This window comes from Actinia tenebrosa, unplaced genomic scaffold, assembly GCF_029948245.1.
Source record: "Actinia tenebrosa isolate PJP-AT-01 unplaced genomic scaffold, QUT_ActTen_1.0 PGA_scaffold7__59_contigs__length_16204524, whole genome shotgun sequence".
Taxonomy (NCBI): Eukaryota; Metazoa; Cnidaria; class Anthozoa; order Actiniaria; family Actiniidae; genus Actinia; species Actinia tenebrosa.
Genome location: NW_028292584.1, coordinates 10,084,701 through 10,112,536, shown reverse-complemented (window position 1 = coordinate 10,112,536; position 27,836 = coordinate 10,084,701). Strand labels below are relative to the sequence as shown.

Below are 27,836 nucleotides of genomic sequence, written 5' to 3'. Positions count from 1 at the left end.
CATAAAAGGAACCTTATGGATCATAGACCAGCGGTTATGTTGGAGTAATTTGATATATACCGCTGTGAGCCGTGTGGAGCATGCCAAACAGTTGCGGAGGGCTTGGGGTCCGCAATTGCGTTACGATAAAACGCCAGAAGATATAGCAAAGGAGAACATTGCTAAGAAACTCCTTCGCTACAAGCGGCACGACGAAGGAAAAGGCATGGTGTTCGACCTATGCGTGGACGACGTCTATAAGAAAGGGGCACGGTGTGCCAAATGCAACATACCTCTACTATGGAGGTTTGACCCAAATGACGATCAGCAGTTCTCCGTGGATCGCATAAATAATAAACGCGGGCATTGCAGAGGCAACGTAAGACTGACGTGCCTAGAGTGCAATCGGGCGCGTGGAGCTGCGCTACTCTGAGTCTTTGGGGACTATGAGCAGCTCTTCCTTGACAAATCCACGACTTGGGCCATTTAGGTAATACAACACGGGTTGCCCTTCCTTGGTGACGGACTTCGAAATCTCATACGTTTCCAGGGACCAGTTAGGATCCGTGGCTCTCTTACTGCCACCTTCGAGTTCCCCCGGCTGATAGAGGTATCTGACCACTATGTTGCGGGGTAGCTTTTTTTCCTTCAGTCCGACCGCCCTCGAACTTCTGACGTAGGGCTTGTGTTCCACGTGTTTCTTTTTTATGGCATCCCTGGGTTTCATTCCCGTAGCCCTGGCCGCCTCGTTGTTCAAAGCCGCGATGACCTGGGGGAGCCTCTGAGTCCATTCCCTGTTGCGTTTGGAGGGATCTTCCAGCTCTTTCCAATACTGGTACCCAAAGAGACGCTCGGCCAGAGTCTTATTGAATCTTTCGACGATGCTCTGACCCCTGTGGTACTCAGCTTCAGCTCTCCTAATTTTAGTGCTGTGGTCTTTCAGGGTCTTGGTAACCACGCCCATGAACTCTGTCCCCGCATCCACTTGCAGCAGCTTGGGCCATTTCAAGGCGCGCTTATAAATCCTACCTAGGGCTTCTGCGACTTCCCCAGAATCCTTGCTGGTTATGGGTTCGGCGTCCTTATATCTGCTTGCGATATCAACTACGGTCAAAGCGTATCTATAGGTCTTTCTTCTTACCTTGTCGTGCGGCAAGAAAAGCAAATCCGCCTGATGAACTTCATTGGGGGTATTTACGGTAAAGCTGGGCCTGGGAATGTACTTAGGCACGGGAAGATAAACCTGCCAGAGGGTTTGTTTTTTTAACCAGTTCTTAGCCGTTTCATCTGATACCCTGGCCGCGGTCGCGAGTTTCTTGATGGCCGACGCTCCTCTCCAATAGCCTTCCGGCCCATAGTAAATCCTTTTAAGTTTGTCCTCTACGCGGCCCATTATATGAATTCCAGGACGAGATTGATCTTGCGTCCGTTAAAATCCACCGTCTTTCCGTCCACCTTAATGGTGATGTTTATGCTTTCTACCAAATTAGACAAGTCATAGCTCAAAGAAATGGGAGTGTATTCTACCAGATCGAATGGATTACCTTTGGGCAGGAACTTAGACATAAGAGAAGACTTTTCTCCATTGTTGTAACTATGGACTAAATCGCAATAGACTTCGTAAGAGGATGCGACTTTCCATTTCACAGGTATGGCTGTGTTGGTAATTGTCTTGCCCGAGGCACATAATAAAGATCCCAATGGGTCAGACTTTCCAAAAGTCATTGAATAATTTGACATATTATGTTTGAGGGTCATTTCGTGCGGCAATCCTGTGGTGAGAGTATAACCGTGTTTTGCTAATTCCTTGGCCAGTGTGATTGGCGTATAATGTCCATCGGGCAGCAATACGGCTTGATAGTTAGATCCTCCTGTATGCTCAGTGACTATGCCCCTAATCAGGTTATACCAAGAATTGTACAAAGAGCAACTTATGAGCCGAACCTTATGGGCTTTAATGGGGGGATTTAAATAAGTGGTAAAGTTATTTTTATCGCTTTCCAAAAAGACGATCATTATATTCTAGGCGCCAAAGGCGCCACTAGAGGCTAAGCGCAGCTTAGACTAAATACGCCAAAGCTACGCCTCCCGCCAGCCCTGCGATTCCTACAAAGACCAATTCATTGTCTTTTTGTTTCTTAGAAGGCTGGTAGTAATTCTTAAAGTCAGGCTTCTTTAACGCCACTGTGGGATGCGCTTGCGCATAAAGTTTGAAGGCGTAGTCTGTATTTTCGAAGTTCTTATCCGCCTGCATTTTGTCTTGGTAGTTCTTGTCCAACCAATCCCTGTAAGCTTGTCTTTTTTCATTCCAAGCTGCCACGTCCCGCTGATATTTCTCCAGCGCTAAATCATACCTCTTCCTTTCGGCGGCTAAATCTCCGCTTTTGTCGCCTCTAACTAATCTATCCAAATACTGACCACCATAATTAGCTCCAGTGAATGCTAAGGCTGCAATAACTCCGCCTACGACTACGCTAGCCATTTATATGTTAGGCAGGTACTTTTCCTTCCGTAGGTAATCCTTTGCCATGATAGCCCCGCCTACGGCAGCGGTCATCTTAGCAAAATTAGCGAAGCTCTTACTTGGGTCTTCAGTAAAGTCTTCTTTGAGCACTTTCTTACCTACCCAACCAATACCCGCAACGATGGAAGTAATAATAGCTGCTTCTTCAACAGTTTTCAACAACGCGGTCGACATTATATTACAGAGCGAGAAGGTTATTACTCCATTTCAGGGATCTTACTTTTTCTAACAGGCGGTTCCACAGGTGTGTGCACGGGTGTGTGATATGTTGGGGGTTCTACTTTTGGCTTCGTAGCCCACCATTGTAAGTAGAGGCTGCCTGCTGCTATGGCAACTCCTAACGCGCCAATGACGTATCCCGGATTAATAAAGGATTCCTCTTCTTTTTCCTCCACCTTTTCTTCTTTTTTGGCTTTGTTCTTTTTATTCATCTCCGCGAGCTTCTTTCCGGCAGCGACTCTACCTGGAGATTTAGCCTTGGTAATCTTGGTATCTTCTACGGGTGGTTGTTCTTCGGTGCCACTCATCTTATATTAAGGGACTTGAAGGACTTGACAAGTAACTTGATGACGACTTGACAATGACTTGGCAATGACTTGACAACGACTTGACTAAGTACTTGAGGTGACTTGACAACGACTTGACTAAGTACTTGAGGCGACTTGACAACGACTTGACTAAGTACTTGAGGCGACTTGACAACGACTTCTCATACTCATTAATTATTCATGAGGTAACTAGCCAATCGATTACCTCGTACCTGGTCACATGATGTATCTTGAAACTAGGTCAAGTGTCTTAAAGCCGGGGAGGGTTTTGATATCAGCAGGGAAGAGGTGGGGCTGATGAATTGGAACAAAAGAAATTAATTCAGTCGACCAACAACTGGATCAAAATTAATTCAGTCCAAGGACTGGAACAAAATTAATTCAGTCCAAGCATTGAATCAAGTCAATATATAGAAAGATGAAAACAGAAAATTTAATTCATCAAGCATTTATTTCAGAAGTTATTACCAATAAACTATAATCAATAATAGTTGCAAATATACTCAACACTTCGTTTAACAACTTACTTAGATATTAATGAAATTTCAAAACAATTTGCTATCGTAAACTTAGCACTTTCTATAAGTATAAATATAAGTTTTAGCATTCATTCAAGCGCAAGCTAGATTTTGAACTGGTTGATTGTAACATTACAGTTGCCAGATATATTGATAGGCCCGTCAGAAGAAAAGCTCCAAAAATTAGAACATGTATTTTCATTTAACTGAGCTTCGTGCTCATAACCAGTGATATCATTAAATATAGATTTTAATTCATTGATATCAAATACAGGCATTTCTATATCATTCTTAATTTCACTTCCCTTAATTTCATTCTTTGACTCAGATGAAACCTGTTTTGGCTGAGCTGGTGGGTTCAAAATGTTAGAAACTTTTTGCTCCTGCTCCTTGCTACTTTTTTCATATGCCAAAAGAGCATCACTAACGTGACCACTTCTGCTTCTTATAAGCTTTTCGTCAACACTTGCATTAAACAGTTTGCTAACACATGTAACGCGAAGACTATGGCTAGTTTTCCTTTTACTGCCAATTGCCAAGCACAAACTAGGAAGAATTTCATTGAGAGTATGAATTCCTACAACACAGTTTTTGTACGCAAATTTTCCGTCCTTATATGGCTGAAAATAGAAACCTTTTGCTTTAACACGAAGATTGTTTACGAGGTCAAAATACCGATTATAAATCTTAACCAAGCAACGCTCGTGGCTCTCATTGCCCTTTTCGTGGCAAACATGTTTAATCACTCTCGCTTTCTTTTTCAAATCTGCTATGCCACCATGAAATGTTTTGGAAGAATTTTCACGATAAATTATGGTATTATCGCCTTCTATTTCGATATCGCTAATCCTTAATTGCCTATGTTCTTGAGAACGCATGCCAAATAGTTTACCATTATAAAAGTACACTGTATTAAGCAAAATCTTAGCTGTTGACTGGCCTAGTACTCCTTTCCTCCACATCGTCTCTTCCTCTTCTTCTGTAATCACCTCTTTTTCTTCCTTTCTATTAGTAACCCCTTCGGCGTGGACACTTTTCATCTCTGCATCCAGAATTTTTCTCAGTCCAGAAAAACTAAAAGAAAAACGTTCAGTTAGAATAATATAAGGTTTTATTCATGTGCAAAGTAAAGCAAATAAACAGAAAGTTTCTAATTAACTCACCACATGTTAGACTTGTCAAGCATATTGACGTCGTTTCGGTTTTTCGACTCTAGGTGGCGTTTAAGGCTAGCGATAAGCTGATAAAGCGTACGAGCAGGATATGGCGAACCTTTCTTGTTTGCTGCTTCTTCAACAAATTTGCCAAGCCAGAAGTTTAGGGATGGAACTGTCATAGTTTCCCATGCCTCAATATCCAAATTTTGAATGCTCTCTAGCGAGACATCCATGGAGGTAGACTCCAAACTTGCCACTTTGTTTTCTCTACTTTGCCTCCATTCTTCAAAAATATTTACAGCCCAGTTATTCTTGTAACGGGTTGAAATTGGCACAGCTTTTTGCAAAAGTTCTTCTTCTTGGGCTTGACTTTTCACTTTTCGAAAGCGTTTTAAAGGTAGAAGCTCCGCTTCTTCATCGCTGTCTCTTTGACGAGAAGCCATGTTGAAATGAATACATTCAGAGAAAAATAACTGCTATTTGCATAAGTAATTCAGATAGCATTTATCTTAAGAAATCCCAAAGGATGAAAGCAAAATAAAACCATTACAAAACAAAAGATTGTCATTATTACAACTAGGTGAATGGAGCGAAGATCATATACAATGAAATAAATACAAGATAAAAACAACATCCCTCCCGAATAATTAATGAGTATGAGAAGTCATTTCAAATCCTCCAAATCGGACTGGACGGGATTTCAAAGTCCTTGCAATTAGTTCCAGTCCGAGGCTTCGCCTCGGACTGGAACTAATTGCGCGGACTTGAAATCCCGTCCTGTCCTCATTGTCGGATTTGAAATATTACTTAACTAGGTACTTGAGGCGACTTGATCAGGTACCTCAGCAAGTGCCGCCTGGAAGACCTTTTCGACTTCTCTATCCTTCTTGAAGTCCTTCCAAGATGTTCCAAAGGAACCTAGTACCTCCTTCAAGTCGACATGCTGAGCTACGTGAAGTGCCGCAGAGGCGACTGCCATTAACTTACCGCACTTCAAAGACAACCACCCGCAGGTTATCTTAAGTTCTTGGGATATGACATAGTCATCTCTTATGTCCTTCTGTAGTTGCTCCACGTCGTCTATGGGCAGTGCAAGTCCAAGCAATTTAGTCGCAAGTCGGATAGCGGAGTCTGCTACGGCGTCCGTGGTCTTACTTGCAAGGGCGGCCTCGTACCTCTTATGGAACTTCTTAACCTCCTCTTCTGACAACTTATTAACTTGCTCATGGGTAAGTTCCTTGCCTATCATTTCTTTACACTTCCCAGATGACACAAGGATGTTGAGTTGTTCCTTGAGGTTACTTTCGTCTAACTGCGCGGGGACTTCATCTAAGAGCTGCTCAATGTCCATATATGTTAATGGAATACGGAAACCTCAAAGAGAAGATCATCTTGGAATGTTGGTGCGTTTTTAAATGCCGCATGTATTCGTGTAACTGTTCCTTGCTTATCTCACCGCCGTAGTCGCTTAAGATGGTTTCCAGGTCACTCCGGCTCGGAGTATAAAATACTACGAGAGAGCCTATGTTTTCCCTGAAGGGCTTAGAGACACTGGTAAGCTGCTGGGAAAGCAACCAAACGCTGATATTGTCGTGTCTACCGCTGAAGGCGAGCTTAACGAGCTCGGACGTGCGTCTTTTTACGTCGTCCCCACAGGCAATGTCATCCAGTATAAGGAGGGTTTGCGTATCTTTAGGGAATTGTTGATGCCAAAACTTAAGATGGCCGGATAACTCGTTAGGATCTAAGATATCTACAAAGAAGTCGTCGTCTTTCACTCCTATGCCCGTCCAGGTGCGGTTATTCACGTAGGTGGGGCATAATAGCACGATGTAGTCGAAGCGGTATCTAAAGGGTCCTAATAGCTGCTCCACGACGAACTGGGTCTTTCCGCAGCCGGTGGGTCCTACTATCAGAGCATTGCAGGGAATATGGTTCGGATCCATTATATATACGATGGACCCAGTGGACGCAGTAAGAAGAATTGTCGCCGACACAAAAGATAAAAGAGACACCATAGAAATGCAAAGGGAGGAGATAGACCGGTTAAAAGAGCGCGTGCAGGAATTGTACGATGAAATGTGCGGTCTGAAGCGCGCAGAAAGGTTTGGTGCGCTCTTGACGATGGCGGGCTGGGCAAAAGAAAGCGTGCAGGACTTCATGCGATATCCCCTGTAGAATGTTAACAATAAGGTTAAATCTTTGTTAAGGATGCCTGGAAACTATTTCAAAGAGTGTCTTAGAATGTTGACAATAAGGTTAAATCTTTGTTAAGGATGCCTGGAAACTATTTCAAAGAGTGTCTTAGAATGTTGACAATAAGGTTAAATCTTTGTTAAGGATGCCTGGAAACTATTTCAAAAGTGTCTTAGCTTTACTATTTTGAATCCCGCAAGCGCCCTTAAAAGGGGTCTTTATTTTTATTTATTATTATTAAATATCCTTAATTATTCTTAATAATAATAAATAAAAATAAGAATGGGATTTGAACCTCTTTGCGCAAACCCTACTTTACTATTTTAAGCCGCCTACTAACCATTACGGGCTTTCCAGGCATCCTTAACAAAGATTTAACCTTATTGTTAACATTCTGAGACACTCTTTGGAATAGTTTCCAGGTATCCTTAACAAAGATTTAACCTAAACGTCGACATTCTGAGACACTTTTGAAATAGTTTCTGGCCGTTGAGGACTTCATGCGGTATCCCTTATAGTGGTTATTAAATCCTTATTATATATGGAGTGTGAGCGGTGTAACAAGGAGTTCAGCAGCAAGCAAATGTTAAAATACCACCTGGAAAAGAAGGTATGCGCTAAGAAGGCACGCGAAAGGCGTTGTAAGGAGTGTAATCGACTCTTTAGCAGCGCGCAAATGTTGGATTACCACGTGGATAACCGCGTTTGCCTAAAGAACGTATGTGAGCGCTGCGAGGAGGACAAGAACGACGAATGGCATCGACATCGGTGCCGCGGCAATTACGACCTGCTGAGCGTGGCTTGCGAGGAGCACGGCGACGTTGCTGCACGATGTTGCCCAAAGGAAACCCAAAGGAAGTTAACGCGCCGGAAGAAGGAAATTGACCAGCGCTTTGCGGAGTTTGACTGCGTCGAAGGCGTAAGGTGGGAGGATAGAGAATATTGGGAGGCAACTTGTGAGCGCTGCGGCTGTCAAAGAAGTGACCAGCATATTTGGCAGTGCCTCTACGACGGTCAAGGCGGCTTTAAGGAGTACTTAGATCGCTTTGAGGCCTGGCATGCCGGCAATGAGGCGGCAAGGAAAGCCCGTAGAAGTTAGAAAGGACCTAAGATAGTAAAGTAGGGTTTGTGCAAAGAGTCTCAAATCCCATTCTTATTTTTATTTATTATTATTAAGAATATTCGATAATAATGAATTAAGGATATTTAATAATAATAAATAAAAATAAAGACCCTTTTTAAGGGCGCTTGCATAATGAAAATAAGGACCCCTTTTAAAGGTATATGCTAGCGCAGCCGCCTTTCTGGGAGGCATTCTAATTACCCTTTCAATATATGGACTGTATTACTTGCGAACTACCTGCCGACTGCATTACCCCTCGTAAGCCGCCGCGTAAAAAATACACCTGCCTTCATTGCGACAGGGTATTCTCCGAAGAATCCTTTGTGGGGCATTGGTGCTCCGCGGATCCTAAAGCGCAGCGGGCGCTTAACTACAAAGAGGAGATGGAGTGACTGTTCTTTCAATGTCAAACTTCCATCGGCCATTTACCTTACCATAGCTGCGTAAGTGGGTGAATTCCTCGCCCTGAATTACGTACCGCACGCAATCCGGCGCCCAAAGGGAATATTCCTTACCTTCTAAGTCTTTGAGGACTAACCGTAAACGGTCGATGTCTTCGAAGACGACGTAATTTTTTATTTCGTATGCTTTGCCGTGGACGAGATCACGCCAATGAGTCAAGCTGAGCTTCATTATACCTATGGAATATCTTTAGGTGCGTTTTCAAAGTGGCGTAGGACTTAAACCGCTTTACGCAGCCCTTACAGGGAATACGAATGCCGTCCGCATAATCCATGAGGGCACGACAGATGACGTCGTAATCGTTGCTAACCATAGTTAGGTAACCATTTACATCAAGCTGCGCAATTTTTTTGGATTGCTTTGCGGATAAGACGCCGTTTCCTTTTGGGGTTTTCAACTCAATACACAACCCGCGGTATTTCTTGTGGGCGTTAAGGATCAAAAGGTCGGGTTGACCGGCTTGGTAGCCTTTTCGCCAGCATGTTATGCGCTTGCTGTCAGAATCCTGCAGCTCGCCAAGGCCTGGTGCTATGATGAATTCAGGGTAAAACCTACGCATGTAATCGACTACCTTTGCATGCAGGTCAGCTTCATTTTCTATCTTAAAAACTAACTTGTTTGGGCCGTCGAACCGTTTGTCCATCGCATATTTACCCGTCTTTCTCAACGCGGGTAGGACTTCCTCGAAAACCCAATCCTGAAACTCCACAGCTTTGGGTAGTTTGGAGCTGAATATCAACTGATACAAGCCAGGCTCGGAAATAAACACGGAATGTGGGTGGATAGTATAAGTGTCGTGATTCACGACCCCTTTCAACACAGACAGCCTTTCCTTGTACTTATCTGAAACGTGAGTAATTAAAGCATCTCTAGCATTAGAATATCCCAACGCAGCCGCCACCTCCTTTCCCCTGAAGTATAATTTATCGCCTTGCACTATGCATTGCAGTTTGGTTTCGTTGCTTTGAAATACGCGAAGCATTGTATATTCAAGAAATATTTTAACATTGACGACTTCATTCCTCAGCCGTCCTAGTAGGCAACGCTTTTCAATTGGTTCATTTCTACGCTCAGTTGCGCGTCAGACACGACGAAGACGTAGCAGTTTATTTTATCACCGTCGCCCGCGGAGGCATTCTTGGTGCGTTTGATCTCCAATGTTATGCCGTCCTGCGTATTTACTAGACGTAAACCTTGACCATGTAGGTCTTCGTCGTTAATGGTGCGCATGTCAATCCACAGCGCATACTTATCATTAAAGAATTCCTCGGGGCTAATTTGGTCACCAAACTTGCGCATGGCCTCTCTGTACACGTCTGCGGGCTTTATCCCCTGGGAGTAGACCTTGTTTGGAACGCCGTTTATGTTGACCCCCACGTTAGTAATGTTGGGGTTGTGAAAGGCCTCGGAGTCGCGCTTACCGGCTTCGTAGGGTTTGGCAAACACCAGCATCAACCCCGTGAGACTTCTTCGGGGGAGGTTAATGCTTTGGTTGATAACCTCATCCGTCTTATCCAAGAAGCTGAACGTCTTATACATCACTACGTGGTCGTAAAGGAATGCCTTGCCGGAGCTGTATTCCATGCCAGCGCTACGGGCCAGCTCTTCGCTGTACACCGTTTCGTACTGTAATTCTAGATTAGTGATAGAGTATGGGGTTGTCGTGGTAAGTGCACTGCTTAGCCCACCAATGATGTTATTAGCATCTGCTAAAGTTACTTCAAACTGCAGTTCGGATAACTGTCTTGGGTAATAGACACCGTGATTCGTAATCACTTCAAAGTCTAATGGTATGACATACTTGCTACCATAGGCGGTCTTTATTCGCTTTGCGTCTGCCACTGCGGTTTCTCCGCTGCCGTCAGTAGGTTGCGTTTTCGTAGGTGTGCGGACCTTACGTAGAATGACACTGCCAATTCCTTGTTCTATCCTTTGCGCGCGGTCAAAGGCCGTCAACCATAAGTCTTTGTACGTGGTATACAGATCGTACCTATTTAAGTCCAGCAAGGATTCCCCGGCGAACTTTACGCGCATCTTAGAAACAATGTTGCGACCCACGTTGTTAACGATAATCCTTTCATCTGTGGGGCTTGACTGCACCGCTAGGTCAAACCTTAGCGCCAAGGTGCCAGGAACTAAGACTAGGTTATCCGTTAGGCGGGGCACGCCTACGTACAGCGTCTCCCCCGGCTTTGCGCTAGAAGGTGTGAATGTGACCCGGTGAAAGGTGCGTTCCGCTTTCAGCCCGCCAACCTGCTTAGGTAATACGTTGGGATTTAACTTTGAGCTTATCATATATAATGGAAGTAGAAGGAACGGATTTTGACCCCCTTACCGAAGAAGGCCAAGTCGATATTAACGACGAAGAATTTAATGAATGGACTAAAAACGCGGGGGCAAAGCCTTTGCTTTACGACATGGCCTTGATAAGCAAGTATGGCAATAGGTGGAAAAGCTTCAAGGCAGCCTTGAATCGCATGTGGCAATCAAGGAACCGCGGCAGCCCCGTCCCCGAGTACTTGGAACTTCAAAACACAGACGAAGCAGCCGCGCGGGAAACCGTAGAGTGGGCAATGCAAGAGCTAACGCAGCGCTACGACAACTTTGATGCTGACGACGTAAAGCTTACGGAAAAGGGAAACAAAGTCCTCATAAGCGTCCAAGACTTAAGATTTCCCGACAAAGACCGCTGGACAAAACCGCAACCCCTCTTTGATGAGGAGGGCAACGTTAGGGGTGACGTCTTGAGATTAAGAGGCTTTCAGCGTGCTACTAGAAGCCTGTTAGAAAGGCTGCACAACTTAACCGAAAGGACCAACGCGGAAAAACGTGCCGCGGATCTGCAAAGGGAGTTAAGAGAAAAAGATGTAGAATATGCAAAGCAAGGTCAGCTACTTGCCGATGCTGAAAAGAAGTCCGCCCATCAAGATGAAAGAATAAAAGAAATAGGAAATCAAGTGGATCAGGCCCTGCGCGAATTAGACAAAGCACGGGAGGACTTAGGAGAAGCCCAAAGCTCTGGCGCCTCAGTGGAAGCACTGCGGGAAACGTTGGAAGAAAGGGAGGAGGAATACATGAAGCAAAACCAGCGGCTTGCCGACGCGCATAGGAGGGAAGTCGAATTTAAAAATCAAGAAATAAGGGAGCTGGTAGATCAAAGGAATGAAATTCGACGTGAAAGGAATAAATTACAAAAGGATCTTGATCTCACCCTGCAGGCGTTGGACGTAAAAAGCGAAAACCTGCGGGCTGAAATGACTGACTCCTTGGTAGAAAGGCGAATGTTAATGTCTGAAATCAATGCAAAAACAGATCAAATTCAACAGAAAGATCAAGCCATCAAAGACTTAGAGTATGAAATAGAACGACAGCGGGGGGTAATCGAAGATCAAGAACGCCCTGAGGAAGAAAAGGAGGCAGCTCAAAAGGAAATAGAAAATCTAGAGGTGCGCCTTGCGGAGTTGCGGGCGGAAAAGGAGAAGCTGGAGAAAGAATTAGGGCTTACCACCAAGGAAAAGATAAGAAGAGCCCTTTTGAAATATGGCGTGCCGCTGGCATTTGCGATCGCTATTTCGAGCGTAGTAGGAGTTATCCTATCCACGCTTAAGGCTACAGGCGCGGGCGTAAAGAAATTAGGCAGTGGACTAACGGACTTGGGAAAAAAGATGGCAGCCGGTCTTCCTGGGCTGCTGGGTAGCGTTCTTGGCCTGGCGCTTAGGGCCGGCGGAGAACTGTTGAAGTTCGTGGGGAATAACATTTGGATCCTCGTAGTAGCTATTGGAGTGGTACTCCTGAAGAAGATGAAGGGTTAATTTTATCCTTGTGTATTACTGGTGGCTTATCGTCGTCGGGCGCCCGAGGCGTCCTCGACTGGGGATAAGTAAAGATAGTATTCGCACCGCCTTGATAATGCGGAACTAGCGGCAGCACGCTCATGGTGCTAATGGGCTTATGACTCCAGGCCGCATCTATAGCAGGAGTTCCCACAACATTTATTCGAAGGTAGGCAACGTCATTGGGAAGGACCTGAAGCTTCGCATATTGACAATTGGCTATCATATGAAAAGTTACTGGCGTTAAGTCCTCTCCGCTTTTTGGAGGGGGCTCCGACGAGAAATGGACTGGGTTCCTATTGTTATCTTTTTTCCTGTAAGGCGGTAATGGATGGTCATTCTCATCAACGACCCTAAACCCAGCATTGCATGAATACCCCGTGTTAATGCTAATAGTACACATAATTAATCCCAGGCCCCCGACCTTCACCCACAATCCCGTGTCATACCATTGCTGTTGTAAGTATTCCTTTTCCTCCAAATAATGAAGAAACCAATCTTCCTTTGCGTGTGGATTCATATATTTCAGGGAATAAATTCCCTTCTATAGACTCATTACCGTAAGAGTGCTAATGGTCTTATGATTGTAGATAGTGTCTCTTTGATTTTCTATACCATTTACCGTAACCTTTCCCGTATCATCTACACGCATTTGCAGCTTTACCTTCCCGTGGCAATCGGCAACCATGTGTAAAGTCCAAACCGATAGATTTTCCTCGCTGCTGGGGTTGGGCTCCACGGAGAAATGCGTAGGCTCCCTGTTGTTCGTCTTCGTGCGCATGGGGGGTACCACACCATTGTCATCGCAGAAACGAAATCCTACGTTAGCGTGACTATGTGCACCAATACAAATACTACAAAGGATTAACTTCTTCCCTGAGTAGTTTAGGTCTACAGACATGCCCGTGACATCAACCCAAGCCGCCTGGTTGTATTTTTTCTCGCCTGTGTAAGTCGTATAAACACAATCTACTCCAGCTACGTAGGGGTTGTTCATCGCCATATATAATAGCTCAGACCAACACCCGCGGCTGCTAAGCCGGCTTTTAGTAAGTTATGGTCGTATTCCTCGGGTATCGTAGGCATAACATGGGCCTTCTTTGATGGTTTCTTAACTACGGGTAGCTTCGCTTCGTGTGACTTTTTTGGCTTCTCTACGAAGTGAGGAATGTTCCTAAGAGTGTCAGAGTTCACGTCATTCACCCCAAACTTCATATCCTTAGTAGCTCGCTGCAGCTTGTTGTTATAACCCACAACGGAATGGGCGTTGATGACCAAATTACTCGGCATTAACCAACAACCAGGCGACAAAGCGTAATCCAGTCGCACTTTAGACTGCTGCACCGCTAATTGATATCTCTGCACCGACTTAGAGATCTCATTCTCTATTATTGCTGACTCAAATAAAGTTAGGAATTCTTCTTGCGTTTCCCGCGAAGCACCTTGGGATCCAACGATGGGGCTGCGGGTATTTACCTGCGCTCCTAAGATGCAGTACACAAATGCTTCAATGCTGCGGTTAATCCTGGCTAGGTTCCTTAAACCTTTTCCTTTCATCAACACGAATGGATCCCAAGTGCCGAGGTAGTTCGATTGGATTCTGGTAATTAATGAATTATTGCTCTTATCACCACCCATATCACCGAACTCTAACTCATTACTTGGGTATTCCTGATGCCCATAATCAGCCGGCTTCTCACCGTTGGCACCCCAAACGTAAACGATGCCAAGGCCATGCGTCTTACCCTCTTTGTAACGAAAGTCTCTTTGCTGTGGTTTGAACTCATTAACTAACCTTTCTAGGGCTGCGGCGTTATATCGATTATTCATTGGATTAAATGCCTTATCTCCCGGTAAAGGTACGTTAAGCTCCTTCAACAACCTCCTTACCGTAAAGGCAACGTGAAACCGCATGATCGGAACGTGAAACATATCCGCGGCAACGCCACAACCTTTAGTGGCGGCCCAGACAGCAAAGTTTAACTGCTGCGGCCAATATCGCATATTGGGTCCTGCTAACCATTCCCTGGCCTCTTTACCCGACGTATGCTTTAACATCGTATCCCCATAGATATTCCTTACTACTACATCAAATGATTGCCTACCCACTGAAATCTTCAGGAACGTTACCATCGTTTCAAAGTCGTTTACACCACCTTCAGCATCGTAAAATGGGTAATCTTCCGTGGTTAACAATAAGTTTCTAGGAAAATTGGGCGCTTTATGCACGGGTGCCTCCTTCGTTATTGGCAAATGCTGTGCCTTTTTCCTCTCCTCATGCGGCTCCAAGTCCGTATTGCTGTACATTCTTTCGCCGTTATAGTAAATCCCATCGGGTCTTCTTTCGAACTTACTAGGGTCTGCATGCGGAAACATCTTCCTAAAGGCTCTCCAGTTGGCATAATCCCGGTTGTCGTGATGTGGCTGCTCCTCAATATCATCCCCAAAAGCGTCGTACATTAGTATATAATGGATGTTATACCTTCAGCACCTCAGTTGTACCCAGATGTTCCCAATTATCACGCTACCACTAAGGATACAGGTCCTAACGAATTAAACGCTGAAAACTTTAGGCTCAACAAAGCGAACTTAATCCTGGCTTACTTGGAAGGGCAAGCGAAACACTACGAAGAGGTCAGGAAAAAGTATGCTAGAGCGCGAAGCATACTACATAAAATCGCGATAACTTCCGGCTCCATGTCCGTGGCGTTAACAGGCACTGGCGTTGCTACTTCGCTTACCGGACCTGGAATAGTCGTTGGCGTTCCTTTGGCCAGCGTTGGAGCCGTCTGCGGCATCGTTTCCGCTGTTACGACAGGCATTATAAAGCAATTGTCCGGTAAGATATCCAAGCACGACACACACATAGCCCTAGCAAGAGCAAAGGCCAACACCATCGCCGACTTAGTCTCCCAAGCTCTGCGGGACCGCCGCATAGACGACACGGAGTTTTCTTTGATCCTCGCGGAGGAAAAGAAATATGGCGAATTAAAGTCGGGTAATAAAAAAACCATCGTGAAAGATCTTTCCGAGGAATCTCGCAAAAAGATCTACCAGGAGGCAAAAGAGGAGCTCCAAAGAAAACTCGCTCAGTAGACATCGCATGGGGATTTCGACTGCACATTTCATCTTCTCGGAATCCATTCTAATAGGGGGTGGTTGGGGTCTATTTGCTGGAATATTTCGTAAATTACGTCGGGGTAATAAGGAATATCCTTATCCAGCCGACAGAATAACCACTCGGCCCTTTGCATATCTGGGACATCAGGAATACGCCTACCGGTAATTTCAGACAAAAGATAGGGAATAGCTTTGTAATATTTCCCTAGCTTTAATTTTTTCAATGTCTTTCGTAGACTTTGTGGGGTTGGCTCTTCTAAATGGTCTATGATTTTCTGCGTGTCTAAATATACCGGATGTAAACCTTGGATATGACTCATCCAGTCTCGGAAGTATTTTATTCTTTTGTATGGGGTCTTCGTACGACCTCCATTGGCGTAATATTGCTCTTTGGTAGCATTTGGTACGGCATTACGAATATTCTTACCACACTCGTAACACTGTGCTGACGTGTCATCTTCTATTTGCATTTTCTTACCACAACACCAAAAGGGTTCTGGCTTAGGTACGATAACTTTAGGTCTTAGACAAATTATGCAAAAGTCGTTAACGAACTTCTTACATTCGTGCATCGTATATTTATAAGATATTTTTACCTCCGTTTGAGTTACAGCAGCAGTAAGGGACTTTTCGCGGGAAATCCCGTAAATCTGCTGTACCCGCGTTCGTAATTTCCCGGGTAAAACCCGTATATCTTTGGCATCGATCGCGGATCCCCCTTACTGCTGCTAAGACATGACTATTGTAAGTATTGATAAATTTTAAAGCATACTGAATGGCCTGTTGTGTGATAACACACAACACTCGCAAAAGTCATTAAACCTAAACACTTTTATACAGATGGACAGTAATCCATTATACTACACTATATTTACATGGCAAGTATATGATTAAAAGATATTTGTAACTGCAATTGCTTACTATCAATCACGTGACTTTTTTTGAGTTGACTCGGGGGCAAACAAGCGGTTGACTGGGGGGCAGCTAGCGGATTCTAAGTCAAAACATATCAAAATAAGTCCTCAAACTATTGTATTTGACTATTTTCACGACATCAAACCAGAAAACAAGAGATCAAAACAACCTCCAGGATTCTACAAGCCATCAAAAAAGAGCTATTACCGGAAGTGACGTCTATTGATAGCAACCTATACAATAAAAAGCAAAAAAAAAAAAAACAAAAAAGCAAAAAAAACAAAAACAAAAAAAACAACAAAAAAACAAAAGAAAAACAAACAAAAAAACAAAACAAAACAAAACAAAAAAACACAAAAAACCCACAAAAAAACAACACAAAAAACAAAAAAAACAAAAACAAAACAAAAACAAACAAACAAAAGAAAACAAACAAACAAAAAAAGCAAAAAGAACAAAAAATAGACAATCCTTCCTTATATAGCTTTTCTTTTTTCAGCCCAAGGTTCCACCATAAACTTTTTACTGGTAAAAATTAGACTGCTTGTGCTTATTAAGGCGTTTTCGCTTACTAGCCCTTTAGGTGGTATGCGACCCAAAGCTTTTAAGCTTTATATACGATTAGATGTATTAATCTTTTTTGTCTAGATAAAAGGTATTTGTAAGTGCAAAAAAAAAAAAAAAAAAATTGAAATAGTCCTAAGTAGAAAGCTAAATACAGTTATCCTTCTCAGTTCGCTACAATCTTTTAACGCTACTATTTTAGTAGTATCTGTTGCTATGATTGTACCTGGTATTATAATTCTTACATCGCGCACACTGGCCTTGCAATATGGATTTCAGTTCAGCCTTGAATCTATCAATGTTTCCTCTCCCTTCTACGTGATAAGTATCCAGACCAAAAGACCTAAACTTCTTCTTTAGCTTCACAGATCCCCTTGGAAAGTCATGGGGAAAGTCAATTGACCATTCATTGTTATGATGTGTAAATGTCATGGTCGTGTCCAATGTTGACTTATGCCTCGATATGATAACTGTGTTCTGGTCATCAGCCAAGGATCTCACAAAATCCAAGGTTTTTCTTAAGGTTTCTGGTTTTATTTCGTACCATTGAGTTGTGCGGTTATAACGCGACATGTCTTTATCAGTTTGTACCTGGGATCTGTCTTGTGAATTTGCTGTTGAATTTATGCACGGGGTAGTTTCCGTTAGCTTTTCTGCTCCGAATGGCAAAGTGATTTGTGATGATGACACACCCAAAATACCACTAGTTGTCTGTAGGGACCGCTCGGACGGATTCTTTGGAGGTGAAGAAGGTTGAGGATTTTTTGCAGAACGCTTTACATCCACTTGGTCTGCAGCCTTCTTCATGCGATGGCCTATTTGTGTTTCATGTTGTGATGATCTGTCTATCATTTTATTTGGCAAAAGTGATCGAGTATTGGGAGGACTAGAAAAAGGATAATTTTGTTTTAAATGTTTGTCTTTGTAATTCTGTTCTTCATCAGGAAGACATGTATATTCATTTGTCACTATTCCTGACGATTCTTGCAACGATATCCTCTCCTCTTTACCATTCTTTATAGCGCTAGTTATCTGTGTAACCTTCATGAATGGATTTTCTGCTCTTAAAACTTCGATTTCTCCCCTTTTACAAGACGACTGCTCGTCGGTGAATTTGAAAGGTGAAAGTTTTACTGTGCTATTGTGAAGGATATTTGCAATCACAAGAATAAATCCCTGAGATCCTGTTGGATAGTTTCGTTGTACAGTATTACAATCCCCAAAGCTTGGCTCATAGAGTTGCATTTGGTGATGCGAGTGCCATTCTCCTATGTGGCACAATCCATACTCCCTAGTAACCAAATTACCGACTCGCTTCATGTACGGTATGTCTTGCTTGAACAATGCACAGCTTCGTTTACAGTTCTTACCAGGTCCTGTAGCAACACGAACGACGGCATTGCCTTGATTCGTCCATAAGCCAAAGAGGTTTCCTCCAGTTTCTGCATTCGGTATCTTGCTAACTAGATTTTGAATACGAATGAAATCTTCTTCAAATATAGTTAATGTGAAATCTGGACTTCGATCTTGGATGTTCGTAGTTCGGCTTCGTGAACATGGAATTATTGAATTCATTGATGGATAGTATGGCGTAAAATTGTTAAAGAATATGCGACGCGGAGCCAAACGACCAGAGCATGAAGACACTTTGATCCCAATAGAAACCATCACAGCTGCGCAGGCGTAAATGCGAACTTTAATTCTTGGAACGAAAGATGAGTTCTACGAAAAGCGGGAATTCCCCCATTTTCACAATATTGTTTATAATTTCAATATACAAAACGTTTGAGAGAATAAAGATATTGATATCATTATTTTTTCCGGTCTAGGTTGAGCACCTCTTGCCGCCTGACTGAATTTAAGAAGTTTGCTATTGCGTTACATGTATCGATGTAGTGTTTAATTCTAGGAAAAGAAGGAAGCTATTTGTTCCAAGAAAAAGGGGTTTCCCCGAAATTTTAGAGCTTTACATTAAAATTAAGTAACGTGCATCGATGTAGTGTTTTTACGCAGTCGTACCAAAGGTGTTTAGCTAGGAAAAGAAGAAAGCTAGCTCTTCTAAGAAAAAGGAGGTTCCCTGAAATTCGTTTTTGTTTGTTAAGGTTAATGCGGGACTTGTATCACCAAAGTGAAGCTAGCGTCGGATTGGCAGCGTCGGATTGATATTCATTGAGATTCAGAATCATTTCCGGGGGAGGTCAAACAGGTCATTCTTCTAAAATCCTCTAACGGTGCCAAAATCACAAACGAATTCCGATTAAACTTTCTTCTCTGATTTCTATTCGTGATATTCTATGCTCTTAGTAGAATACACTGCCTATTCTCGACGAATTTACGGATTTTGATCTCAGCCTCGGATTGGACTCGTATTACAAGTCACGTTCAAAACATTCAACTGACAACAACAGACTGACGATTTAATTTTTATCAAACATTCAATTTATTCACTTCTAACCTTCATATAGTGAACTCGATTTTACTTTTAACCTTCGTATCGGAATCTACATTTCATGATATTTACATCTCAGCCTCGGATTGGACTCGTATTACATCGAGGCTGAGATGTAATACGATCCCAATCCGAGGCTGAGATGTAATACGATCCCAATCCGAGGCTGAGATGTAATACGATCCCAATCCGAGGCTGAGATGTAATACGATCCCAATCCGAGGCTGAGATGTAATACGATCCCAATCCGAGGCTGAGATGTAATACGATCCCAATCCGAGGCTGAGATGTAATACGATCCCAATCCGAGGCTGAGATGTAATACGAGTCCAATCCGAGGCTGAGAGCAAAATCAGTATCATGAAATGTAGATTCCGATACGAAGGTTAAAAGTAAAATCGAGTTCACTATATGAAGGTTAGAAGTGAATAAATTGAATGTTTGATAAAAATTAAATCGTCAGTCTGTTGTTGTCAGTTGAATGTTTTGAACGTGACTTGTAATACGAGTCCAATCCGAGGCTGAGATCAAAATCCGTAAATTCGTCGAGAATAGGCAGTGTATTCTACTAAGAGCGTAGAATATCATGAATAGAAATCAGAGAAGAAAGTTTAATCGGAATTCGTTTGTGATTTTGCCACCGTTAGGGGAAAAAGAGGATTTTAGTAGAATGACCTGTTTGACCTCCCCCGGAAATGATTCTGAATCTCAATGAATATCAATCCGACGCTGCCAATCCGACGCTAGCTTCACTTTGGTACTTGTATCAATGTGTTGTCAAGTTTTTACTACGCAGTCGTACCTGAGATGGTCTTTTTTATAGAAGGAAGCTAGTTGTTCTTGGAAATATGGGTTTCCTCGATTTACTGTTTAATCTCGGTCATTGCATAACGTATGTCCTGTCTTATTGCTACTGTAAAACGAAAAGAAACTAAATCTCTAACATTTTCCGTCGATATTTTATAATAACTGATTATTATGTCGTGGTTACATGCAGGCTAATGATAAAATCCTTGACATTTTTAATGCTTTTTAAAATCAACAAAGGATAATATTTTATTCAGCAAAAGCTTTTCATAGATGATAAATATAGGCAAACTAAGGTAAACTATGTAGTAGTGATTTTAGATTTAGTAATAGAATAAATGATATTCGGAGTTACGTAGTATAACTACTGTCAGATACATGTTTTATTATAGTCATGTACGTTAGGGTGTAAAATTGATAGAGTTTATTTTTGAGGAATGCCATAATGATATGAATCCTTAAACATTTTCTCACTTCCAATGATATATAGGTATATCGAAAAATCAACTTTTATTTTGACTAGGCACTAAATGATTGAAAGCCTGAATATCTGTATTAAAAGTGATTAATAGGATATATTGTCCTCAGCGACTTATAATGATGATAACGATGTACATCAAAGTTTGTAAAACTGACATGCCCCTAAGTGATTACAATAAAGACTACTGGAACGATTTTTATGAATTTTAAATCCCGTAAACCCAGATCGAAGTAAATCTATTTTACTACACTAATGCATATTTTCATCTATAAAATTGTTTTCTAATAGACACAAAATGTTTTTGAAGGCATTACAATTTGAATTACCATTAATTTTAAAGATCTCATAAAGTTTCTTCTAAAGCGTTGTTGTGACAAATCCTTGGTGATCCTCTCCATCTACTTCCATGTTTTCTTCACCAGTTTCCTGCAGGTTTTCCACACTGGGCTTACAAATATCCATTTTTTCTTCTGGATTTTGTTCGATTACTACATCTTCGTTTATAATGGGTGTTGAAACGTGTCCTGTGGATGGCGCATCTTGGTTAGATTGAGTATCACCAATGCAAAGTGGTTGTTTTTGTCCTGTGGATGTCTCATCTTGGTTAGGTTGAGCATCACCCATTGATGGGGGTGGTGTTTGTCCTGTGGATGTCTCATCTTGGTTAGGTTGAGTATTACCCATTGATGGGGGTGGTGTTTGTCCTGTGGATGTCTCATCTTGGTCAGGTTGAGTATTACCCATTGATGGGGGTGGTGTTTGTCCTGTGGATGTCTCATCTTGGTCAGGTTGAGCATCACCCATTGATGGGGGTGGTGTTTTTCCTATGGATGTCTCATCTTGGTTAGGTTGATCACCGATTGATGGGGGTGGTGTTTTTCCTGTGGATGTCTCATCTTGGTTAGGTTGATCACCCATTGATGGGGGTGGTGTTTTTCCTGTGGATGTCTCATCTTGGTTAGGTTGATCACCCATTGATGGGGGTGGTGTTTTTCCTTTGGATGTCTCATCTTGGTTAGGTTGAGTATTACCCATTGATGGGGGTGGTGTTTGTCCTGTGGATGTCTCATCTTGGTTAGGTTGATCACCCATTGATGGGGGTGGTGTTTTTCCTGTGGATGTCTCATCTTGGTTAGGTTGAGCATCACCTATTGATGGGGGTGGTGTTTTTCCTGTGGATGTCTCATCTTGGTTAGGTTGATCACCCATTGATGGGGGTGGTGTTTTTCCTATGGATGTCTCATCTTGGTTAGGTTGAGCATCACCTATTGATGGGGGTGGTGTTTGTCCCGTGGATGTCTCATCTTGGTCAGGTTTAGTATCATCCTTTAATTGGGGTTGTTTTTGTCCTGTGGATGCCTCATCTTGGTTAAGTTGGGCATAACCCGTTGATTGATGTTTTTCTTGTGCTGAGTTTGGTTGACTCTTTTTGGACATCCTTATTTCTTTTTCCTTTTGGTTTTGTTTGTTAGATCTTCTGTCGCGGTTTTTATTGCTACGTTTTTGCTGTTGCTTTTTCTCGATTTGCTCATTGACCAAGTTAAGCAAACGATCACATAGCCGATGTGCAGCTTCCTCAGGCTGCATCCCTTCCTCATATTGGAGTTCCACCTCTGACCAGTCGTTCTCACCATCAACACGCAGTTTTGAATATTCATAAGGAAAGAAGGCTGGAAAATACACTGCGATAGGCATGCTATCTACATCAAGAGAAAGACTTATATCCTCCGTGGCTTTGTCTCGACTCATGTTTAGGATCATGAGGCCATTTTGTGGAAAGGTTGTGTAAATTCCCTGCAACAGCTTGACTCCATCAGGTTGAGAGTACCATTGCTCCTTTGTCACTTCAGCTTCTTTGTTCTCGTTTTCTTTGTCATATTCCTCTGTAGGTATCGGAACTGACAGATCAGGTAGAACCTTCGTCAATGGTTCATATAATCGAAATGCACTCTGCCCTTTCAGAATATCTGCCAAGATCACAAATAAAAGTGAATTAATCTAAAATTTCTTATAGCAAAGAAAGTAGAAATTCAGGAATCAATGAGGTGCGGTATCAGTGATAATGCACTTGCATATCTTCTTTATCGCCTCGGGTTCCATTAAAGTGCAACGCTCAAAATTATGACCTCAATTAATGTATTCACATACTTCTATGCACGAGTTTTGTGCTGCCAAACAAGCTTTTACACGCTTTATTTGGTGAAACGAGCCAGCTTTGCATTAGCATTTGTCAATTTAACGTACAAAAGCCTGCGTGCATAGAAGTATGCGAATACGAGGTAATACAGTGTGCGCGTAGCTCTGTAAATGAGTAGAGTTAAGTCTCCCTTTATTCGAGTTTTTCTCTTCCTTCACATAACCAAATGCGTTGTTGTTTGAAAGGAGTTTAAAAATCTCAAACTAGCTTTTGTTAGTAAATTTACTTATTGGTGGTTTTCACAGCCGCAATGTTGGATGGGTTCAACAAAAGATTTGTCATTAGTCTCTTTTGTTATGTGGTTATGGTATATATGATATATGCTACATATAGAGGTTATTACAATGCTAGTTGTGTATTACAGCCGGATAATTTTACGAGTGAGAGCGACCGTATTTTTTCGAGCCCCGCAAGGGCGAGAAAAAATATAGTTTCACGAGTAACTATAGCAGTGTAATGAATTGTTTATTGTACGACACGAAAAAACTAAGAAAGTATGAAAAACAACCATTGTTATTATAAACAGGTAAACTTGAAAGTCACGAGCTCAAACCACTGACGTTAGCCGCACAAAGATATTGGAGAAAATTTTTACTTCTAGCTGTTATCAGCAAAAAAGAATTTTTCAAAACCGGCTCACAGACCGTGTATTATCGCTCTGTAATTGTATTCAAAAAATGGTCGTAATAAACGGGAAATTGAGTGTGTCGTATAATCACATATTATATATCATTATATGGTATACACCTAATTGAAAAAACGTAGTCGGGTTCGAGAAGGTTATATCATCGAAGCTAAGACCGAAAAGGATTTTGGGTACTCTGAAATGTGTATTACATTTAAAAAGACAAAGTAGAGCAAAGTCGGTCGACCTAGATTAACAACATGCCTAAGCCATGATGCATAAAATGTGCACAGGAAGGGAAAACTGCAATACGCATCTAATTAGCATAATTGTTTGTCTTCCCATGCTCACCTTCGGTCTTAGCTTTGATTATATAACCTTTTTTTGAACCCGACAACGTTTTTTCAATTAGGTGTATATGATATATCATCCAACATAGCTGACCTGTCTTTTGTTATCTTATTCTCTTGGGAATGATTGCAAACCAGCAATACATGTTAACTCATGCATTACTGCAAACGGTTATCATGGAACATGACTTGATCCCGGCATGCTCTACGGCCAACTCAATACTTATAGGATTTGATCAATGTCCGTCATTTCTTCAGTTGAAAAAATAGGCCGAGTACTTTTGAGAAAGCGCGACCTTTTAAAATTTTTAATGCTCGCATGAAGTGCATTATGATATTTACCAATGGTGCACTCTTGTCCACGGTCTTCTGCAGAGATTAGCTCCCCTTCTTTATTAAATAACAAAACAACATCCTTACGAGAGACATCTGTGATCAATAAATGAAATATGACTGTGTTACTACTAATGTTACCTAACTAAAACAACAACATACCTTTTATAACATTACACAGATTGAAAACGTTTTGTGATACAATTCCTTTCTGTCAGAGTTTGGAACCGATTGTCTTAACACACGATGGTCTTCTTTTGTCATGATGAGCTTTAAACTATTGTCACAACGACAGCAATAAGTGCTTTTACACTCAAATTATGATAATTTGATAATTTATAAGTATAAAACAAAAAAATTAAAAAGTTAGTGGCAACTTCAAAATCATCATGAGGGATAAAAAAATCAGTTTATTAAATGTTGATTTTTATAAATTTAGTACCAACGTGCAAGACAAAGAAGACAATTGCCCTATTTCACTATGACGTCACTGCTTGTTCATGTGGGGGATAGAATCGCCAAATCCAATAGAAAATTCAACAAAATTTGCTCCTAGCGAAACAGTTTAATCTAAAATGGCCTGGTTTTCAGATATAATATGTGTTAATATGTAGTAAAAAATATTCTGAGAGGTTGCTGGCTATTGTACTTCTCTTCGTGGAGTGATACGGGTTTTAGAACGATTTTCGGTGAATTTGCGTTGATTTAACCCCCTCAGACGACCATGATCCTTTGCGTTTAAACAATAGATTGTTTTGATGTGACGTCATAGTGAAATAGGGCAATCAACACACAATATATTTACGCTGCGCACATTATACTCACATAGATAATTTAATTTATTTTTATTTGTACTATTATCAAACCTCCACAAAAAGAAATAATCATGAACCGAATATAAACAGAACCAAAATAAATTAAATAGCGACTGATCACAATCTATTTACAACAACAAAAACATCAATAACAACAACAGCAACATAGCTTTCACGACTACGACCACAACAATAGAAAACTATAATAAGGCGAGATGTAGGTTCATGACAAGCTGATTATTGACAAAGGTAAAAATATATTTTGATATCATTTTTATAATTATCACTTTTTGTAGCTCAGCGCGCATTGATACGAAACTTACTTCTCCTGGAAACAACCCACTCTCCAAGTTTCAGCAGTCCATGTCTATTCTTTAGCATATCCTGGCACGTTGACTCTCTTTTTGTTGTATTGTTGCTTTTATTATTTTCGCCACACACAAACTGTATGACTGGTTGTCGAGATTCGGTTCGTAGACCATACATATCTCCTCTTAGATCCCCATTCTCGATCATCCTCTTGATCTGGAGAAGCTCACCTCGGTGTACTGTGATGATGGGTGCCATTCTTGTTTTTAAACTTCATTAACGTCGTTAAATTAACTAAAACCTTTAAAATGGATACGATAAACCACGGCTACGCCCCGAATTAATGGTAAATCGTTTCTCTTCAGTCCTTCTCGTTGTTATGAAATCGTCTCGTATGCTTAGATTTGACTGAAGAGTTTGCAGAATTCTTGGAAATGAGTTCGATTTTGATTGACAGACAAACTAGACAAACCGGTCTTTCTTCCGTCATTCCTTCCTTCTTCCAGGAATCTGTGCTTGATAAGGTCATGCGCCAACGAAAGTGAAAGTACTACGTTAGCATGTTTAAAGAAAAACACAACAAAAATGAATTGCAAGACACCCTTTTTCAGTAATATTTTTATTTATGCAACGTAAGCAATTAAGAGTTTTACTTAATTGAGATTCCACTTTCTCGTATTTAATTATGTAGTTTTGAATGAAATACCTTATTGTAGAGCTCTGCCTTGCTTAGGTTTATTGTAACTCAATATCTGAGGGAATTGATATTTATTTCACTGGTTCTTTAATTCAGGCTAGCTAAAGTCTTTTCTCTTTTTTTTATTACACCCAACTTTCTTGATTTGAATTTGAACACTCAGGACACTTACACATGTTAATAAATTCCTCTCTTAATCTATTCTTCATGTTTGATAATTCTGCTCTGGTTTGCTGCGATGATACAGCCCTTTTCGAATTTGCGCTATCGCTTAACTTTTTCAGTGTTACGACGCCACGAGGAAATTCTGCTGGGAATTCAATAGCCCAAAGGTGCTGGCAATGGTTGAACTTGAATGTCATGTCTTCTGTTGAAGTGTTTCTACACATCTCGACCGTTCCTCCATCTGCAAAACGACGACGCACAAACTCAAAGATATTCTGGAAGTTATCTCGATCAGTGTTGTACCACTGAGATGTGCGGGTATAGCACGATACATCATTACTGTGGCTCTCTACGTTGATAATATGATCCTTATTAGATCTTGACTGTGAAGCAGGTAGTTGATTTTTAGATGGACTGATTTCTTCTCGTTTTTCTTCTACTTTTATTGGCGAACTTTCTACTCCTGTTTTATCTTGAAAGTACTTTGCGAGGCCATTGTAGTCCCGGAAAGCACTTTGACCTTCAAGAATATCTAAGAGTAGAAAAGGTAATAGTAAGACAACTTCGAAAACATGATGTATGATACGGTTTATCTATCATTTTTGATGCAAAACTACGAAGCAAGAATATAAACGAGACTATCAATATGTATCCCCTTTTCATTGCTGCAAAATTTGGGCACTATTGTCTGGAGGTCCTAAAAAGTTGTTTAAAATGTAGGTTCATTGTCGAGATACCTTGTTCCAATTCAGCCTTCAGGCGTGACATACATGAAAAGGCGTGACATGAATGCATATTCACTGTTTGTGTAATAATAAAACTAATAAGCTGTACCAAAAATCAGTAATTACTCACCCAAAGTGGCTACTTTGCCTTTGAACTGTGCACTGGCAAATTCCCCCTGGTTGTCAAATTCCACAATCACCGTTTCCTTTGAACCTTCTGGAGCTAAAAGCACAAATACAAATATATCATGTTTGACTACGGAAAAGGAGCCGAAAGAGAAAGCCAGAATCTTCGATTGCACACCACCGAAAATATACAGATAATACCCCTTCAAAAACTCACATAGCGCTTACCATTCAATACATGCAGTCATTATTCTTAATTATCATCCTTATTCCCAAGTTATTCTGGAAATATTTTGTGAAAAAGAATAAGATTACCTTTCTTGGAATTTGATACGATCCATTCTCCGAGTGGCAATAGTTTATGGTTTTCCCATAGATATTCGTCTATTTTCTTCTTGTTATCTCCTCCACATACTATTAGTACAACTGGTTGGTGTGATTCGGTATAGAGTCCATATAAACTGCCCTTGAGATACTTCGTTTTCTTGTATTTTGTTATTATTCTCTTGATCTGTAGTAGCTCTCCGCGATGAATTGTGATGGTCACCATTTTTCACCGAGGCTTGCTGTCGATCAAAGTCTAGCTGTCAACTTTTCTTTCCTAGAATTGATTAAAATGTAAGTTACTACTCTTAAAATATGCCAACAGCGTATTAAGATAGTGAAGATAATTTCAGATTACAGTAAATCCATCGGCACGAACTGTTGTGCTTTTAAAGGTAAAAGAAAACATTGGCTGATTGTTTCTGGGAAATTCCCAAAACTGAATATTTTGATTGACAGCCCACGACTGAGTCAAACTCGTTAAACAGGTTTCT

The 27,836-nt window shown here is 41.5% G+C and overlaps 3 protein-coding genes across 3 annotated transcripts; all 3 read right to left on the bottom strand.

Moving 5' to 3' along the window:
- Nucleotides 1-3,479: 3,479 nt before the first annotated feature.
- LOC148905566 (zinc finger MYM-type protein 2-like) lies at nucleotides 3,480-5,524 on the bottom strand. Its single transcript, XM_089040443.1, has 2 exons — nucleotides 4,733-5,524; nucleotides 3,480-4,643 (listed from the first exon to the last, which is right to left on the bottom strand). The coding sequence occupies exons 1-2, from the start codon at nucleotides 5,167-5,169 to the stop codon at nucleotides 3,674-3,676; spliced, it is 1,407 nt and encodes a 468-aa protein (XP_088896569.1). The 5' UTR covers nucleotides 5,170-5,524; the 3' UTR covers nucleotides 3,480-3,673.
- Nucleotides 5,525-20,596: 15,072 nt separating this feature from the next.
- Nucleotides 20,597-25,750, bottom strand: LOC116301201 (uncharacterized). Its single transcript, XM_089040421.1, has 3 exons — nucleotides 25,320-25,750; nucleotides 24,191-24,277; nucleotides 20,597-22,643 (listed from the first exon to the last, which is right to left on the bottom strand). Exons 1-3 carry the CDS (start codon nucleotides 25,561-25,563, stop codon nucleotides 21,034-21,036), a joined length of 1,941 nt encoding a protein of 646 aa, XP_088896547.1. The 5' UTR covers nucleotides 25,564-25,750; the 3' UTR covers nucleotides 20,597-21,033.
- Nucleotides 25,751-25,908: 158 nt separating this feature from the next.
- On the bottom strand, nucleotides 25,909-27,680 carry LOC116301205 (uncharacterized). Its single transcript, XM_031710230.2, has 3 exons — nucleotides 27,334-27,680; nucleotides 27,023-27,115; nucleotides 25,909-26,699 (listed from the first exon to the last, which is right to left on the bottom strand). The coding sequence occupies exons 1-3, from the start codon at nucleotides 27,566-27,568 to the stop codon at nucleotides 26,128-26,130; spliced, it is 900 nt and encodes a 299-aa protein (XP_031566090.2). The 5' UTR covers nucleotides 27,569-27,680; the 3' UTR covers nucleotides 25,909-26,127.
- Between the last annotated feature and the right edge of the window lie 156 nt (nucleotides 27,681-27,836).

Excerpts from the sequence above, each read along its gene's own strand:
- LOC148905566 (XM_089040443.1), bottom strand. The coding sequence starts at position 5,169 with ATGGCTTCTCGTCAAAGAGACAGCGATGAAGAAGCGGAGCTTCTACCT. Across the intron at positions 4,644-4,732 it reads CTTGACAAGTCTAACATGTG|TTTTTCTGGACTGAGAAAAA; the intron begins GTGAGTTAATTA and ends TTTTTCTTTTAG.
- LOC116301201 (XM_089040421.1), bottom strand. The coding sequence starts at position 25,563 with ATGGCACCCATCATCACAGTACACCGAGGTGAGCTTCTCCAGATCAAG. Across the intron at positions 24,278-25,319 it reads GTGGGTTGTTTCCAGGAGAA|ATGTCTCTCGTAAGGATGTT; the intron begins GTAAGTTTCGTA and ends TATTGATCACAG. Across the intron at positions 22,644-24,190 it reads TGGACAAGAGTGCACCATTG|ATATTCTGAAAGGGCAGAGT; the intron begins GTAAATATCATA and ends TGATCTTGGCAG.
- LOC116301205 (XM_031710230.2), bottom strand. The coding sequence starts at position 27,568 with ATGGTGACCATCACAATTCATCGCGGAGAGCTACTACAGATCAAGAGA. Across the intron at positions 27,116-27,333 it reads CGTATCAAATTCCAAGAAAG|CTCCAGAAGGTTCAAAGGAA; the intron begins GTAATCTTATTC and ends TTGTGCTTTTAG. Across the intron at positions 26,700-27,022 it reads AGGCAAAGTAGCCACTTTGG|ATATTCTTGAAGGTCAAAGT; the intron begins GTGAGTAATTAC and ends TTCTACTCTTAG.